General features: G+C 41.4%; 1 protein-coding gene across 16 annotated transcripts in view; it reads left to right on the top strand.

The window, feature by feature from the left end:
- The window catches only part of PTPRD (protein tyrosine phosphatase receptor type D), a 1,484,152-nt gene that overhangs the window by 1,003,221 nt on the left and 461,552 nt on the right, over positions 1 to 19,379 (top strand). For all 16 annotated transcript variants that reach the window (XM_078675875.1, XM_078675878.1, XM_078675877.1 and 13 more), the window contains 2 exons: positions 350 to 495; positions 18,305 to 18,446. In XM_078675875.1, coding sequence (XP_078532001.1) covers positions 350 to 495; positions 18,305 to 18,446 — 288 coding nt within the window. The remainder of the gene's footprint in view (positions 1 to 349; positions 496 to 18,304; positions 18,447 to 19,379) is intronic.

The raw sequence follows: 19,379 nt of genomic DNA, 5'->3' as shown, positions 1-19,379 counted from the left end.
CGTGTTGCTAAGATTACTAAATTAGCTCTGAATATATTTCCAATAGTTTACTTTGATCGTATCCTCAGGTCTTGAGCCCGAATCGTATTAACTGGATAGAAGTGTTCATTTTCATTTACAGGGTATTTATTTTGCTGCAAGTAAAAATTAATGAAAGGAATTTATATTTCTTTATCACAGCTTTTCTTCCCGTGTTGTTCTACAATGATAAATTCAACCTTGTTTTCCTAATGGGGTTTCAAATAATGTGTTGGCTAAAAATAGTGTTTCACACATTGCATTTTAAATTGTATTAATGCCAATGTCTGTCCGCCTTACTGTTCTGATTTGCTATTCTTTCTTATTTCAGCACCACCAAAGTTTACAAGAACTCCTGACGACCAAACAGGAGTGTCAGGGGGAGTTGCATCGTTTATTTGCCAAGCCACAGGAGACCCAAGACCTAAAATAGTCTGGAACAAGAAGGGCAAGAAAGTCAGCAACCAGAGATTTGAGGTATTAGGTCCATTGTTCTGTTCCTCCGAAAATTTACTTTTTAAAATATAGTTACATCTTTGATTATGTATGCATTCCTGTGCTTGAAATGCCTTTGTTTATTCAAGGTGTCTATTTTTCTCCTGTTGTTTAACTAGCCTAATGAGAAGTGTAACTTAAGATTCTCCCAATGAGAACTGGGGTTGAGAATAATCTTTGGGACTAATTACCATATTTTTTTACTTTTTCTTAAGCCCCAATTAGTTTTTGATTACCTCGGCCTACATCTCCCAAAGAGATACATCCCAGAATCTAGCAAAGTGACTAATTTTCATTCAATTCGATTTAAAACCTATTTACTACTAGCATAATTTGAGCAATAGTGTCATAAGTATTCATAGTTATAAAGACAACAATAATAGTTAGCTTCATGTGAAGAATATATAAATTCAATTTTAAAAAAAGGATCAACCACAGGTGTCTGGCCAAAGTGAAACATAAAACAATGCCCTTTCTTTGGCCAGAAATCTTCATAAATGTTTGTTGACCCCAACTTGCTCTGATCCCATGGACACAACTGCTGAAGGGATTTGTCATAATTCTTTAACTGATGACCTTTACTATTTAAGGAATCTGTGTCCATATGAGATTTACACAATCTATTTTCCACCATGTAGGGATGAGATTTGTACCAGCATTATGCACTCACTGGTCCTCTCACAGCACTGTGGGCATTAGCCATGATTATCTATGATAAATATTCCAAAGCCTGGAAAATCCATTTTAAATATGAATGTCTTTTATTCAGCTTCTACAGGTCATCATATTGGGGGATTTAACCTATGACATCATTAGACCCTGCTAAAGGTTACCTTTACTAGCAGGAATGAAAGAATAATTAACTACTCTCGCAATTTGGGGAACTATTAACTTCTCAAATATTATTCTGTTACACCCCTTTACCTTTCTGCTATTCCCATAGGCCTTCCAAAAAACACCTTGGGGTCTTCCCTAATCCCTGAAGTCTTGGGGAAGTGATGGGACACATATATCAGAGGCCTTGAGGTCGTGATGTCTGACTTTCAACCATCCTGAAGGATAAAAACCCTCAACAAAACCTGCAAGATTATGGTTGTTATCACAAAAACAAAATCTCAGGTTTTATATCTAAATTTAGACATGATTCAATAAGGTTCAGGGAGAAAAAATGAACAGTTTTGAGAAGACAGCCACTGTGGGGCTCCTCATGCTGTTTACTCTCCTAGTTTTTTCTGTGTGTGAGCTGGTCTCCTTATCACACATGGCCTCTCGGAGCTCGATGACATTCATCATTGCAGAACTCAGAAAGTTGGGAGAGACACCAACCAATTAATGAGTAGAATTTGTGTTTTTCCCAGTGTGTAATCAGGGGGTTGAAGGTAAGGATAGTCAGGATTGTGTAACCCTTGTACTCCTCTAGGGGTCACAAAAGTAGGGTGAACAACTGTGATAGGAGCGAAGGGAGAGGTTTGAGCTCTGGAATCAAATTTATGACTGTCACAGTAATCGGCGAAAAATAATTACTTATTTTTTCTCTTCTCTAAAAATATTCTAAGCATGAACAAAGGAGAATATGCTTGTATTTCACTGCTATTTATTGTGTACGGGGAACTTATTAATGAAGTACTCATTTTTTGTCTGAAAAGCATGAGATGAAATATATAGCCATATAATGTGCTTATTAATACTTATTAACCAAATATTATGCACGACTCACATAATTGTTTCTGCATTTCAGTGTACCTCATATTTTATATCTCTACGTTACTTGTCATATGCTATGCTTGTTTCCATAACAAACTGTGTATCTATGCAATTAACCATGTAAAATGTAGGGATCGTTTGCAATTGAGGAACATAACGTCACTGTTACTGTATTGTGCACCTTAAAATGCATGTTTTTTTTCTGAAGGACAGCTAGTTATTGCTTTAGAAATCTTCATGTGACATGATCTCGAAACATTTCTATTGAGTTATAACCGTCCATTTTGAGAAAAGAATAAACTGTTAGTGTTCAATTCATGTTCAAAATAACAGAGAACAGTTCAGTGTCCTCAATGTAGTCACAGCATGCAGTGAGACCGATCTTGTGTGCAGTCTGGAGACACGCCCCGTTTTGTCTGCACTTTAGTACCGCCTTTTTACTCCTCGTCATTCTTCTAATTCCTTTTGCCTATTCAGAACTACTCTCTTCAGAGTCCTGTTGGCCTGAAGAGCTCTCCATTAATGTACACATTTCGATTGGTGACTTCAAGTTCTCAAAGCATTTCTATGGCAAGCATTCTAGTAAAGCCAGGTGTTTTTCATGTTTCTCGTTTGTGAGTTGTGTTTATTCAGATCACGTCTGAGTGCTGAGGGTTTCATCTGATACCTTGTTGGATACACTCATTTGAGTTCCTAGCTCCAAAGCCTGTATTGCACAACATAAAAGATACCCCTCTTATTCTGAGCCACACGCAAGGGGGGTGTTTTAACCAATGTGGGGTTCATATGTTCATGCCTGACAACACATCAAGAAAGTCACTGCAGAGATGACAGAACCAGCATTTTCTTTTAGGCCCTTCCCATCAGAGGAATGCGCAGTAAGTGCTCACAGCACTGCCCTTCTAAAAAAAAACTTGACCCTTCTGGTGCCTTGCCTTGTGACAATGTGTCCTTCATTTTTAACTTTGTTGCGCTCTGGTGGCAAATGTGTACTATACCTTACAAGCATTATGCTGCCTGTAAATTCTCTGATTAAGATTTTACCTCAGAGTATGCCAGTTTAATGAGTGCAAACGACTCTGCTATCACCTTTAGATTGAAGCAGGCCCTAATCAAGAACAGAGCCAAATCTACCTGGTGTGTGGATTACTTTGAATAGGAGTTATTGACTTTCAGCCGGTGGTACAAACATCTCTTGTTCTTAGTCCTGCCAAATACCTATATGTACAGCAGTCTCAGAATGAGGTGCACAGTGAATTTTGGTCTAATTTTCCTTAAGTGAGCATTCACAGATCAGTGATAATTGATGATGCTTATATGAAATTTGTGATTCTGTTCCCATTATACCAATTTTCCCAAAAGTCTTGAAGGCTCTAATTCAGTCATATACAAATACTGCTTGTACATCTCTTCCTCTAGCTTTTGACACACTAATTCACCACTTTTTGAATACTTTGAAGCCGCATTGACAAAACCTTCTATAAGATTATTTGCATTAAAGTGTTATGATCAAAATGGTGTATTGTATATAGAAAGGCATTGAAAATAAAATCAACATATTATTAAAAGGGACAGAAATTACACCATAGTTGATTCAAATTCCTCTGCATTGAATATCAGTATTTTTTGTTCTAGTCGCCGTATGGCACAGACTTTGGCTTCTATTAGATTCAAGTATTAAGTCACCAGGTCCATAGGCTTGCCTGGTTGATTTAAAACAATTAGGCGTCATGGTCCGGTCCAGCCCCTTCCTCAACTGATGGTGACATGCTCTCTGTACAGTGGGTGTTGCTCCTAATAGGACAGGAAGGCTTATGGTCAGGAATTGCTAGATGAAAAAAAACATTACATTAACTTCACTTTCTTGAGGCACATGTCAATTGTTGTATCCACTGCTACATACCTTAATTATTTACACACTCCCAAATGTCTCCCCCATATTTAATGCGTTGTTCAATGAGCCTTTGTAACACTTTTGACATCCACTCAAAGCTGACTCTACAAAGTTACTGGACTATTAAAACTTCTCTTTGCTATGGTATCCGAAGAAAATTGTGTCTAGTCCTCTCATAATTAATCTTGAAGAAAGTGGTCCAGATATTCATCATGTCATCTTTTCTGCTGCCTGTTTTAGGTAAGTCTAGAAGGCTAGCTAGTCTAGAAGTTTACACTTCTATCAGTTTGGAACAACATTGCTTGGCTGCCAAGCACATTATCACCATGATGGTCACCGTGTATGTAAGTCAGAAGAGACCAGAACACTTTACTTCTGTTCTTACTAAAGTATTCCATGGTAACCTAGAACGAGGATGAAAATATATTCAGTATTCACTTCTGTTGTGTTAGGTCAAGAGGGAATTAGAACAATTTTGCAGCTTTTTTTTCCAGAGATGCTTCTTTTGTGGCCTGAGATATTAATAAAACTTTCGTTTTTTACATTTTTCAAGAAACATATTTTTTAGCAAAGATATTATGCAGGAAACTCTATAAAACACATGTTTGTAGGAAACTTTGCCCAAGACTAGTTACATATGCATACATATAGGCAACGTTTTTCTTTTAAAGTCTTCAAATGGTACTAGTCTAACACAACACTAAGGTAGATCACCCAATAGCAAGTAGCAAACCAAATAGTTGTAAATCTTTATCGTTCGATTAATTAAAATCATTACAATATGAATCATATCAAACAAGTAAATAAAATGAAAATAATATTAAATCAGAGGCTTTTAAGATCATGAATAACATATTTTCTACCTGGAGAAGAGGAGTGTGGGAACTTCAGTTTCCTGGTCTGCTGGGTAGAGTGTTAACATTTTTCTATGTACTTTATATATAAACACCTTAGGACAAACGTATAAAATGAAATAACATTGTCAGTGCAAGCATATCATGACGGAGTCAGTGTAGTCATGGCTTATAGAAGTGTCCCTGCTAGAAGCCGTGAGCAAATCCAAGAAAAAGTGATTGTGTCCAAAGAGAAATTGTGCAAAGGACAATTTGAAGAAACTAATACACATGGTTGCCATACTACAGTGCTATAGCTGGTGTGACTGTTTTTTTCCCAAGATGAGGAGCGCTCCCTTTTATGTTGTTACGGTGGAGTTTACAGTAAGAAGTTTATTTCCAATAAGCGCCGAGGTTCTAGAGGGAGCTCTTTAAGTGGTGACTTTTGAATTGTGTGGGGGTTCACCACCACCCTCATCAGATGGGATGAGTGTTTGAAATAAGGTGTTTCATTCTGGCAGGCCAGGTGCTTTCCTTAAAGTCCTGTCAACACCCTAGAGGTACTTTGCTGTTCGGGAGATTACTTGTGGGTCTCCTGAGTTTAGGTTAATGTGGCTTTTCTGCAGGAATGCCCCCTGGCCTGATTTCAAAAAGGTGGCAGCCAGCGGCGGCAAAGGCTTAAAGTAGACCTGCGGAGGCAGATGGTATGAATTACATCCTCCTTTGGGTGACCGCACATCCTGAAGGTCGCCTCTTCTTTTGCCTCGAGCATGGAGTGCCATTTGTGTTTGACAAGAGGACTCCTAACTCGTGTTTCAAGAAGTTGCCTTTTATCCTGCTACTAAGGCCTCACCCAAATATTGCTATGGCTTCAAGGAGGTGTAGCTGTTTAGCACCATCCAGGGCACTTTTCTCAAGCGTTGCCCTGTCTTTTAGGGATGATGTTAGTTTTGATGTTTTATTGACAGCCATTTTGTGTATTTCGAGGCTTGGTGATGCTGACCACAGTTGTGCTAGCCCGAACAAGTCAGTTGATCTATTAAGGTAACCTCTGGCCACTGAATAGGATTTGTTGATGATTTCCAGCTAACATTGTGTTTGATGGTGTTCTTGTCGGTGGACATGGGCCTTCTAACAAATGTTCATGAATGCCGCACGCCTGGTGACTGACAGCTTGACTAGTCCAAATACCAGCCTAATTTGGGTCTGGGGTGGCCTGCTACTGGGAGGGCTCTATGTGGGGTTACTTTTGAAGTGTGTTGTTTGGAGAATGGATTTGTAAAGGCTTCCCAGTTTACCATTACAGATATCCTGTTGCTTCAAGTTTGTTGTAGGTAGTTTCGGCTTTTTGCTCCAATGATTTCATGGTAGTTGAGGTCTATTTCACCCACGTTAAATTGGCTGAGTAGATTCGGCCTGCTCATTCTGCAGTGCAACTGTTTTTGGTCACAGCAAGGGTGAGTTCTAGCTCCTGAGGCAGATGGTCTCTCTCTGATCTTTCTCCCTTTCTGAAGTAGCGGACTAACTGCAGCAAAGGCAGGGATCCAAACGTATAATCAATTAAGGAATTGCCATTAGTGGAGTGGAAGTACAACGCAGGAGGGATGTTGCCTTGGAATAAACCATTTAGGGCCCTAAGACCCAGGTTCTCCAGTTTGCTGAGCAAGTTAAGGCCCTTTCAGTCCCTGCCTGTTAGCTCAGCGTTTGCTTGAACTGAGATATCCCATTGGTGCTCTTGTGCCTTGGTGATCTCATTTTTAGGTGAGTGGCCTAGCAATTTCGTGTTGAGATCACCTGCTGCTATTATCAAAGAGCTTGGGTAGGACACTCCTGCTTTAAAGAGGTTTTCAAACAGTTTTTATCAAGGTATCCTCATGTCTTGTGTGACTGGGTGGTGCATAGATATTTAGTAATTGTACTGTAGTGGCTGTGCCCCCTACTTCCATTGTTATGTGCAATATTTGGAGATAGTCAGTGTCATTTTTGGCCCCTTACTGTTGGCTTTGATCGCTGTTGAGAGGTAGATTGCAAGGCCCTCTCTGCTGCGACCAAAGTTTGCTCCCATGGTGGCTAGGAATGCATTGTAAAAGAAGTCCTGAAATGCAACTGGTTCCAGGGCCCATGTCTCCTATAGGGAGACAAGAGTGCGTATGTTCTATGAGCAGAGTTGAGGAGTTGTTATTACATGTTCTGGAGTGTCTACTTGTTTTGCCTTGGGTCACTTTGCAGACTGTGGCTTGTTTAGTGACCTTGCGCTCAATCCCCATTCATTTGTCGGGGACCTTTCCCTGTAGTGGATCATGGAATGAGAGTTGGGGTCTGATTCATTTGCTCTTTCCTTAGAGGAGTTGCACCCAATGCATTTTTTAAAACTGAGTAGGGCATTTTTGGTATTCTCGTTTTCAATGGCTCACTGGCTTTGGCCCTTCTCAGCAGATGCAGATACCCAGGTTCCTGGCATATTTCCACGACTATGCCCCGGGTCTGGAGGTGTTTGCTTTCACACTGTACTTTCTTGGCCATGTACGGCAAGCCCCAATCTCTCTGGTACCTTTGGTCTGTGTTTACAAATTGAATATATTTGATGTCAGTGGAGGTTACCCCGACAAATGCTGGGATCTGATTCAGCAGTTGTATGATGTTACCTCAGTTAAGGATGTTGTTTAGCGGGTGGGACAAAGTTGTACTAGGTACCCTCTTTTGGGTAGATAGTGTGTTTTAGAGTCAGATGGCTTTTGCAAAACACATTTTTGGGAATATTACTGCATGTCTTCGTTGGTGGAATTGGCATGTCACATGCCGTACCATACCAGTTCTCTTTGACCATGATGACTTGCTGGGGTTTTTGGATAGGTGATGTCCCTTTCTTGAAATTCTGGGTTGTGCGGTCAGAAGGGCTGGCTACCGCTGTGCTTGGTGATCTGATATCAAAATGTACAATCTTGGACTGATCTAAGCCCAGTGACTTGGCCTCTAGACCCTCTGAATATAGTCATGTATTGTTAGGAGACGGTTGTTCCTCTGTTGCTGAATCCATTGTTGCCACATTCTGTGGAAGGGTATCTTTCCATTGCCTTTCTGGCGTTGAGGCATTTTGCCATAAATGGCATAGTTCCTTAGCCAGTTTGTTTTAGGGATTTTTTTTGTTCCTTGATTTCCTTTTCTGGCCTTGTTTTGATCTTGCTCCTGCTCCAGCTGGGGTTGCAGCTAGAGGTTGAGTATTTTAGAGGGAGCTCCTAAGCTCGTGTTAACTTGACACGGTTCCACTGCTGATGTTGATGTTGTCACTGTTTTTTTCTGGGTTGTTATTCTGCTCCTGGGCCCATTGCCGTGATCCCACATTTCCCAAGGTTGCGGGCAAGAGGTTAAGAGGCCCTCAGCAGAAGAACTAAGTGGGGTGACGTCTCCTTTTTGGAAAGTCTGTCCAGGTGGGGTGAGTTTCACCTTGGTTACTTGAGGCTTGCAGACATCCTTCAAATCTTCGAGGCGGGTGCCTACGGTGCCAGGTAGTGTGCTGAGTTTCTCCAAAACAGGGAAACATGTGCATCTTGGAGATAGTTCCATGGACTCCTTTTGAGCCCTTTTGATAAGGTTGTTTAAGTCAATTTTACCGTCGAGCCCTGCCATGTGCATGGCCTGGGTGTTCAGTAGCTCTATTTGAATGTACCTTTTATAATAGAGTGATAGAACGTAGCGTCAACCAAGGATTGACTATTTATTAGTATAGAGGAACAGACTCCTTTGGAGGATTGTTCTCATTACCAGCTTCCCGGGTTAAGGGGTCCTGGTCAGAGATCGAATTTTCTCTGATGTAGCCACTTGGTAATTTTCTGTGACGTAAAAAACTAGCATCTAGTTCTACTCTTCTAGTGTTAAGTAAGAGTGCTCCATGCACTCCAAGGGAGTTACCCAGATTCCGCTTTCTTGGCCTATGTCTTTTTCACTTGTACTTGTTGGCACTGAAGTGTACTCATCTGGCGGGAGAGGGGGAAGTCCTGAGATTCAGAGCCGTTGATTCAATTGGCGCTGCTGGGCCTGGGGGATGTTTACTGGGTGGGGGACTGTAGTGCTGTTTGGAGGGTGGGCCATGGGATTGAATGTGACCCTATTTACCACCTCTGGGTTGCTAGCAGCCATGGGGACTGTGCCTAATTGCCCCTTATCCAGGCCTTTTGGGTTAGAAGTTAGGTTAATGATGTCCAGCAGCTCTGAGTCCCTGCATGCTGGGAATCTCCCTCCTGCTTTCTCCATATCACATTGAGGCCCCAGATGTGGCAATTCGGAATTGGTGGTCCCCTCATGAGAAGGATCTAGTGTGGGGGCCATTTTCAGGGCCAAACGGTGCGGTGTGGTCCTAGTACGTATAATTATAGTTGGTATTAAAGGTGCTGGTAGGCCCAAAGTGTCAGTTGTTCTCATGAAAATGGCTGTATTTGTGTCTTTCAAGAACTGAAACTTTGAAATTATTTTGAGTTGGTTGTCAGGGCAGGCCATTGGACCTGAGGCCTTGCCCTGGCGTGCTATGGTCCATGGGGTGAGCTTCCTCCATTTGCTTCCTTGCAGCTGTGAGCTTCTGGCCTTGCATGACCTCATGCTACTGGTGGGGCTGTTTGAAGTTTGTTTTGACTGTTCGCACCAGGCCGAAGCTAAGCAGGACATACTGGGAAAAGCAGTTCTCCTGATTCTCCTCTTTTCTGTGGGTCCGGCTTAAGGCCTATTTCCCCTCCGCGCTCCGTGGATGTCTGCTACTTCTGGGCCTGTTTCTAGGCTATTTCTTGGTTGCTTGCTCCCAATCTCTGGACTCCGGGCTCCAGGCTCTTTTCCTCTCCAGACTGTGTGGAAGAAGAAAGCACCATAGACCCGGCTGGGCATAGTGGGGCTGAAACATGTCGGCCTAAGTTTTAATATTGTGCAGAGGATCCAGTAACAAGGTCCATACTACACACAACATTTTTATTTTCTTGAATCACCTTCTCTTCTTTTCATTAAAAATACGCATTTTTAAGATGATTCAAAGAATTTTAACTCACTATTTTTGAGCACTAGATATTTTCTCTGGACACTACTACAAATCCAGTGGTTACCTCCGGGTGGATGTTTCCATGCATGAAAACAAAAACCCTATGATGATGCACTAACGCAACATAAATAGCGGAGAAACAAGATATACCGCCATACCATCTACATGCGTTTATGAGGGGTTTTTATGAGGGTCAACCAGCACCATAAGAAACCCTGGCTACGTAGCTACAAGTGGTCCATTTCCCCCCCAATTGATTTTTTATAAAAGCTTGGAAGCTAATTGGGCTATATCTTCTTCCTCCCTCCCCTCTTTGATTGAAGCAGCAGTGTAGAAGAAGGACATGCTCAGCTGGCTGCACCCAATTTCTGAGAAATGTAACCATAAACTATTTTATCTATTCTAGAAACAGGCAGTGTCTATTCTTTGTGAACAGTAGGAAGAACTCTATGTGGAGTCACTTAACTAAGCACGGCCACTGTCGCTCAATATAAGGTGAAGTAAACCAGGGACCATGGTATGTATGAAATGTGAACAACCATACTCCATCCAAAGAACCCACTTCTAACATGTACATTAGCAGGTCCCGGTCTATTCTCCAGCGTTGATTCACTTCTGATGGCTACTACATCCCCGGCCCAGCTAAAGAGTGAAAAAGTACAACAGAAACTGGTTGCCACACTCTCCACTTAGTCCTCCAGTGCCACTGTCCAATTGACCTTTATAGTGTAGAAATGCGTCTGCTACCTTGTCTTTGCTGTTCTCTTGTAGTCACTTTTAGTTGTGCAAAAGCACATAAACTGCGCCCCACTGCTCTACTGAAAAGTCAATTTACATAGGTGTGTACGAGTTAGAGCTTCCCACCTATGGGACTTTTGGTTAACTGTTTGGGTAGCCACCAGCTCTGGGGCCACCCTGGGTGGGGTTGTGGGTTCTTTGGTTTTCTGTTTAACAGGTCATGCAGCGCCGGTTGGTACAGCACCCTATGGTGCCCCCTCAAAATGGTGCTTACGGTTGGGTATGGGAGGCTCCCTTCTTACCTCCTCTCCCCTCCCTTTGCCTGCTCCACCCTCCTGGTTCTCCTTACATAACTATACATGGCAAAGATCGGCAGACTAACTTGGAACGTTTGTGGGATGGGAACAAACCGAAAGCCACACACAGTGCAACAGTGCATTAGGAGGAGAGGCGCATATCGCGCAGGAGGAAGAGGCTCGCTTACGGAAATGCTTAAGGTATCGCACGAGGAACAGTCATATGGATTCAGCCAGGGGTCCCATTCCGGTGCCTAACTGTAGAAATAGACCATCATGGATGTTATGTCCTGGTGGAAGGCCAACTTGATGGCAGACCCATTCTTCTTGGTAGCATGTATGTGCCGAATACCGTGCATGCAGCCATGTTAGCACGCTTCTCGACTCTCCTCACTCGATGAGCACACATCCCTTGGGTCATCAGGCGAGATTTCAACTGCGTTCTTCATCAACTACTAGACCGGTCACATCCCCCACTGCCCACCGCCCGGTGGCGGCGGCTGCTACCTGCCTTGCACAATGGCTAGCTCATTAGTCTGCGTGACCATTGGTGAGCCCTGAACCTGTAGAGTTCTATAAAGCCTGCGAACACCTGTTAGCCCCTAAGCTTCTGGAACTATACCAAGCTGCTCTTATGGAGGACCAGCTCCTGCAGTCACTCCGCTAATCCCTATTAGTATTCCTTCCCAAGTCAGATAAAGACGCACTGGTGAGGACCTCATACCGTCCATTATCAATACTTGGAAGGGCTATACGATTCTCAGTAAAATCATTGTAGTCCGCCTGCAGGAACACATGGCCTGTCTGGTACACCTGGACCAGAATAGCCTTTTCCTGGGTACATCAAGACACCCTTAACATCCGTAGACTTCAAGGAGTAATGGAGTTGGCTCCAGCCCAGTTGCCATATGCAGCCTTAGCATTAGACTTAGAAAATGCTTTTGATATGGTGGACTGGGGCTACCTGTTCTCCATTCTGACATCACAGGGCTAAACTGGTAGGCTGCAAAGACTCATCAAACTCTTTTACACAGAGTCCACGGCAAAAGTAAAACAGGCCAGTGCATCCATCACCTGTTCTCAGTGAGCAGAGGGACCAGCCAATTGTGTCCCTTATCTCCACTCCTCTTTGCCCCGGTGATGGAGTCGCTGGCATAGTGGCTTTCTCAGCTTTGCCAGGTGTGGAGCACTGAGTGTACCTTACACCTGAATGCTTACATAAAATGTTTGGTTCCGCCTCTGTCTGTTCCAGATGCTGCTCACCGAACGGCAACATGGTGCACATGTTCTGGAATTGCCTGGCTGTTGATATCCTATGGAGAGAGGTTATAGATGCATTTTCGGAGGTGATGGTTGTGAAGACCTGCTCACAAAAGTGGGGGCACTGCTAGGCCTGTTCAAGTGGAAGAAGGCTCAAATAGTAAATAACGTTTTTATTACCTGGTGCTACTCATTGCCCATAAGTCCATTGCAAAGCATTGGAAAGAAAATACCCTTCTGGGATTGCAACACTGGTGTGCTGCAAAACATAAATGGGGCAAGGTCGAAGTAGTGACACTTAGATGGGGGGAGGTGCAAGGTCTGTGCAGGATCCCCATAGCAGCATCATGGGATGTCTTATTGCAGTATTTGTAAACGTTCAAGGAGACCCTCACTGAATAGCTGACACTCATAACAGAAGCACAGCTGATTACCATCACATTCTAACTCATCAGCCTAAGTTTCCCACTCTCTTTCTCATTTGGTCAAACCCCTAGGACATGGGGGAAACATGTTGAGAGTGTTTGGACAGCATCCCGAGTCTGGAATAGTTCAGCAAGTCAGTAGGGCATCAAGATGCGGAATGTTTTGAACACTGCAGTAAGGATTTATTGAATGGGACTCACACTGTTATGACCTAAACTATGTAAGCATTTATGTTTTCATGTTATGGACTAATTATTCCTGCCAAACAGAAGAACTTGCCATATTTGTTCAGAACTCACGTTGGGTTCAGCACATTGAAGTATATTGAATTGTACCACCATGGTAAAAATCAATAAAATTGGTTTAAAAAATGTTTATTGAAATGTGAACAAGTAGTATTGGCGCATCTCAATATACTGTGACTGTCACATAAGAAGGTAGTATCCTCCAGATCTCATAACAGAAGCCTATTTGATACCCCTTTGCATATCTCTCAACAGTTATACTCTGACACAAACCAGAACTGTCAGTGCATCCATGGACATTCGGTGCAAGTTAGTCTAGGTTCACCACTAGCTTCCTTATAACATGTATCCTCTTTCTATCAAGTACAGACTGGACAGGTATGAAGGGTGTTTGTTCTCTGCACATCTTAATACCTGATCTCAGTACCCCAAGGTTTATCCCTAATCTACATGACGTCACTCAGACATCGTCAGATTGCACAACATCAAAATTTTCTCTGATAACAACACTGTACAGCCTCTCACTGACAGCAAATCCCACCTGGACATAGACCAACTTCCACAACTGTATGAAGAATGTCACAACATGGAAGACAACTGCCTGCAACTCGACACAGACAACACCGATCCCCACACTGAAATACCACTCCGCAACCTGGGCATCATCCTGGACAGAGAACTCTCCATTAAAAGTCAGATCAATGCTGTCTCCTCAGCCTGCTTCCACACAAATCACAAGCAGAAAACATCTTCAGATGGCTCTCCATCAGCACAAGGAAAACTGTGACGTAGGCTCTCATCACCAGTTGGCTTGAGACAATCCAGAACACAGCAGTCAGACTGATCCTCAACCAGCCCAAGAGAATACACATCACCAAGCACATAAAAGACCTCTACTACCTCCCCTTCCAGAAGAAATGCTGTTTCAAGCTCCTGCCCCACACCTACAAAGCCCTTCACAACCAAGGACCAGCCTACATAAACCACCGCCTGATCTGCCACTAACCTACCAGAAACCTCCGCTCAGACCATCTCACCCTCACTCAGACACCACATATCTGCCTCAGCCGTTCCTGAGGGCACTCCTTCTCCCACCTCAGCTCCAAAGCCTGGAACACTATCCACATCGGCACTGCACCCTCACTGACCCACTTCAGGAAGGGACTCAAGACCTGGCTCTTGACTTATTTACAAATATTATCTGATAGATTTATTAATCTGCTATACAGGTGGCCAATCAGGAGGCATTTTGTATGTGCACCAGCCAGAGGAGTGTTCATATCCTGCATGTGTATGAAGATGTCAGATATGGAGGCAGCCACATTTAACTATATAATTTCCAACTGAAAATATGGGAAATGCAAAGGTGAAATCTTCAGAGACCTTTCTTATTGTGTGTTCATCACAACTGAGAATATGACTCAAATACTCATTACCCCAGGTACGGTGCCTATCCTACTCACATGCTATATTGTTTCAAGGGGTTGTTTCATATTTTCAGCTCCGTCAAACTACCCTTCCCCTCACTGTGTACAAATTCATATTTTATCACATTTGAGGGGGCTTACTAGCCTCAAACTAGACATAATTGTTTGTGAAAAGAGTCCTTAGTTACTCAAATCTAACTATTTCCCAGGCTGTTTACACTACTAACAGTGGGATCTCTGGTGATACAGATACAGTGCAGCAAATTTGCAAATAAGAGTTACAGCTTAAAAGGAGAACAACCATCTGGGCTCATACCAGTTTCTAGAAAGCACCACTATCAAGCCTGAAGGATTGGGTCACATGACAGCCACTACTAACGTTTCTGCTATGAAAATAACATTAGGTCTATATTCTGGATTACCTGGTCCCTCCGGCCAGCCCTTTTGATCCCACTCTCTGCTTCTGGATCATGTTCCTTTACCTAGGCTGCTCCATGTCAACTGAGAGAATGATCCACATTCCTTGATACTGCACATTTGCACACACGTGTTGCATGCAGATTTTTTCAAATTGTTAGTTTGGTTATGGAGAACCTCTCAGTGAGTTATGCATCTATGATGCTAATAACTGCAATGCTAGTTGCAAGCACTACTTGATATTCAATACAGCTTGAGTCTGTCTGTTAAAACATGAAGTGAAACCAAAACGTAGGAAACAAGGCTGTTTGCTTATCTGGCTGTTTGCTTATCTGTAGCAAATTTCTTATGCTGGATTGTATTCACAGCATATCAGAAATCATAGCTTTGGGCAGGATTTTTTAAAACTGCGAAATTAGTGTAAGATTGGCGACATTTCTTTGACTTTGCTGAAAAGTATTAGGATTGTCAATTAAGATTCTTCTCATGAGAAGTGTTGTCATGGTATGGTTATCAATGGAGAAATGGTAAAATGGTGAGAACCTACGTTACTGGTGAGTAAACCTCTTTTAGAGGACTTATCCTGAAGTTATTTGATGAGCACACTTGTGTGAGCTACAAGCAATACTCTGCTTAGTGTTCAACAACCGATTGATGATGGGATTATCAATCTGATCCTCAGAGCCAAGGCATGCCTTCCACGTGGTCGATCACCATTCTTAAGACTGCATTGCAACTACGTGAAGATGACATTAGACAACTGGTATATATCCAGATGTACACATGTATGTTTATGCAACACCCATGAACAAGTGTATTCCCAATTAATGACACTATCATGAAACAGTGTTGTAAAGACCCTAACCACCATGTTTTTGGAACGAGCTAGGAAAACAATAAATGCTCCCTCTCAGGGTAATAATCAGTTTATTTCACAGCTCAGTGATGGGAGGATCTGCCAAGTTCAATTGTGAGTTGATGTAACTGAACAATTAAATCATAGTAATATTAATAGCACTTCTAGTACTTGTCAAAGAAATAGTGATGCATATAGAAAACCTACAATGTATAAGATACTATTCTCACATCATAAGTAGTATACTGTCACTTGACTGATCTATCAATACATTCATCCAGAATAAACCGCTTAACTGATACTTCATGTGCACAAAGTAGTAGTCTTCCTTCCTTGCACATTTCTTGTGTTCCTGTCACTCATTTAATTAATGTAGCCAGTTTTCACTGTAGTACTCATGGTGGATACTTAAGTCTAGTGTTGTGAACGATGCTAGAATCAAATTCATGCTAGAGAAATGCATTACAAGGACATAAAGTGAGAGTGGGCTAAAGAACGAATGAATGAAGAAAATAGCAATAAAGCAAAAATACAATAAATCTGCACAAGAGATTAGTTTAAGTGGAGAAAGCAGCGTGACTCAATTATGACCAAACCTCTTAAGCCACAATAATCAGCAGTTCTGACACTTTACTCTCACCACAGATTTCTTGAAGTATGTTAACAAAAAATGAAGGTTATGCTTTCTCCAAATACATGTGTAAGGACAAATTAAGTATATTTTATATTCGTGAAAACACTATAACACCGTTTTTGTTGTATTTGTTACAAATAATGACATTAGGTGGTTGATTTAGAGTTTGGCAGAAAATGTACTTCTTTGCACAGCAATGGAGTGAGTACCCTCTCTGGTAAACTCACAGTCCACCAGCCCAATTTAGAGGTGGACAAACTGACAATATGTTGACGGCGGAGCCTATTGTGGCTCTGCCTCTAACATACTCCTCCAATGAGTACTGCCCATCAGAGGGTAGCCATCTAGTGCCCACTCAATTTAGAGTGGGTGGACAGATGGCCATCTCTGCAGGGTAAAGCCACATCTTACCTGCCAGTGGTTCCTGCCAATGTTCTCTAAATTTGGGGGATGACAAAATGGCGGAGAAGTAATTTATTCCTACACCTCGACAGAGGTTGCTCGTACTTCAAACTCTAAACCAGGACCAGATTTTGCCCAGGCCTCTATTATATAATTTTGTTGGTCCATTGTAAAACAGAAACCAGTTTGAGAAGCAGTTGCAAAAATAATGTACTTTAAGTCTTTTTTGCTTTAAAAGCATTTCATGGGCGAGCTAAGTGTGTTAGCAGAGAATATGAACTATGCTATAAATTGTATACCTTTTGTTAAAATGATAAAGCAAGCTATTAATGCAGCATTAATAATCAGCCACAGAAGAAACTGGTTTCCCCACAAGCTTAGCTTTCTGTCTTGCACATTTTCTGTTTCCTTCCGCCTTGATGTAAACTCAACAAAAATAAAGCAAATTCTGTTTGTGCCATGTTTTTGTGGTGCATAATTCTTTATGTAAGGTGTTTAATATTCTGGAAGCAGCTGTCTGAGGCTGTCTAAGATTTATGTTATGGAAAACAATTCACATTTGTGCATAAATGTCTCAGATTTGAACAGTTTCAAGCTTACGGGCAAATGTCTGAATGCAGCAAGTCAAGATATTTTTTTCTTTGACTTTCTCATCATCTGTAGCATATGTTTTCCCGAAGGTGTCCATATGACTGATATTAAATCAAGGTTGGCGCACATACATTTCTATGGCTCAGAGTTGAATTTTAACAAAACGTAGTATTCTATATAGTACCAACTTTCAATGATAGTACCAATAATTTTAGCTTAGACTTACCCTAAACTACAAGAACGAATTAGTATATTATTCCATTGTATTTGTTGCCATTTTGATGGGTTACATCCTCAGACAGTTATCCAAAGAGGAAAAGAAAGCCAATGGCAATATTATTGATTTCATCATTCCATTAAATGAAAATAGAAAAATCTGGGCTGCTTAATGAAGCTTTACAGCACCGTTAATCTTTGGTTCTGCAACCTCAAACAGGAGATCCACAAGCGGTGGAAAGCCCATAAGGGAAATATAATGTATTCGTTGCAGCCATATATTAGTCTCTCAATCTTTTCATATGTTAGACAGAATCAAAATGGAATTGGTTCATATTACGCCTTAAAAATATTATTGCCGCCTCTCCTATTAATGAACTTCACACCAAAGGGCATATGACTGTTAAACATTAGATTAGGAAACGCCTACCTTGGTTAATCCTGTTCTTCACAGCCTTACATTTTGCAAACTCTGGCATGACTACATTATTCTGAAGTAATACAAAGGCAGCATGCAGTTCTCTAAATAGAACTAATCTGGCAGTATATAAACGCAAAAATAGGTACCAACAAATTTCCTATATTTTAATCAAAAAATGTTGTTAGTGTGAATTTGTTAAGGTTACTTATATCATGGCTATGACTTCTAATATCATGCAGCTTTCACCCCATGAGGCTTCATTCACAGAACATGTGCACTAGAGTATCCTGTGTGAATGTTTGGATGTTATTGGAGAAGAGAGGAAAGGGTTGATGTTTTAATTCAACAGTTCTTGGTACAGAGATAGGGAGGTGTAACAACAACTGTGACAGCCTGTGTTTCTTTCCACAGGTGATAGAGTTCGATGATGGCTCTGGGTCTGTCCTCAGGATACAGCCGTTGAGGACCCCGAGAGATGATGCAATTTATGAATGTGTGGCCTCTAATAATGTTGGAGAAATTAGTGTATCCACTAGGCTCAATGTCCTGCGTGGTAAGTCCTTTTTCCGCTGATGCAAGATGGATGTTTCCAGCTCATTTTGACCTCTGTGATAGATTTCTAAATGATAACGTTGTTTGTATAATGTGGCCATTCAAAATGGCGGGTAGAGAAAGTTCACATGTGCTACTCCTGTAACCAGAAATCTATACTAATACGCAAACCTGCTTTGTAAAGTCACATTTTGCAAGTTCCATCCAAAACCGTTCACCAGCTTGTGATGCTAAATAACATTCTCTAGTATCACATTTTCTTAGATCGATCCTGGTTATATGCCATTTTGAAAGGTAGTTTGTAGTGCCCATGTGATGCATAGGAGAAATTCCTTACGGCAATGTATATTTCACAATAATGACATCAATTAAGCCGCATCTTTTGACATATTTCTGTTTATATTCCAAATTATTGAAAATATCTCATAGTAACATGAATCACTCTTTTATCATGGTACTTTCACTGACAAACACTATTTAATACACTTATTATTACCCAGTCTCTTTTTATTGACCTGTGATTTAAAGCTCTTAGTGTCTAACTCAGTAAGCAATCTTTTAAATGGGAAAGGCAATTTGAGTGGTATTTAATCAAGTTTAAACTGAAATCTATTAATAATATTTATGGAGCACTTTGATAACTGTTAAGATTGTCATGAAGTGAATTACCAGAGACAAAGTCAAACACTAAATGATATCAAAAAACAAGTTTTAGACTTCCTCTGAAACCGTAGGTGGTTAAATGTACCTAGTTATTCTGAGAAAGTGAGTACTAGTGCATATCAGCAAGATAAACAGTGGGATACTCACCAAGACTGGCCTTCTTGATCCTAGGTCCACAAAGATAAATAGCTATTGTAGGTTCTACGATGAATATATTGTCCAAAAAGATTCAGGAGGTAATTTGCATCTTTAAAAAGGACCTTCTCTTAAG

Source organism: Lissotriton helveticus, chromosome 2_1, assembly GCF_964261635.1.
Source record: "Lissotriton helveticus chromosome 2_1, aLisHel1.1, whole genome shotgun sequence".
NCBI lineage: Eukaryota > Metazoa > Chordata > Amphibia > Caudata > Salamandridae > Lissotriton > Lissotriton helveticus.
Note: the sequence above shows the minus strand (reverse complement) of the source record. Positions and strands in the feature narration are given on the sequence as shown.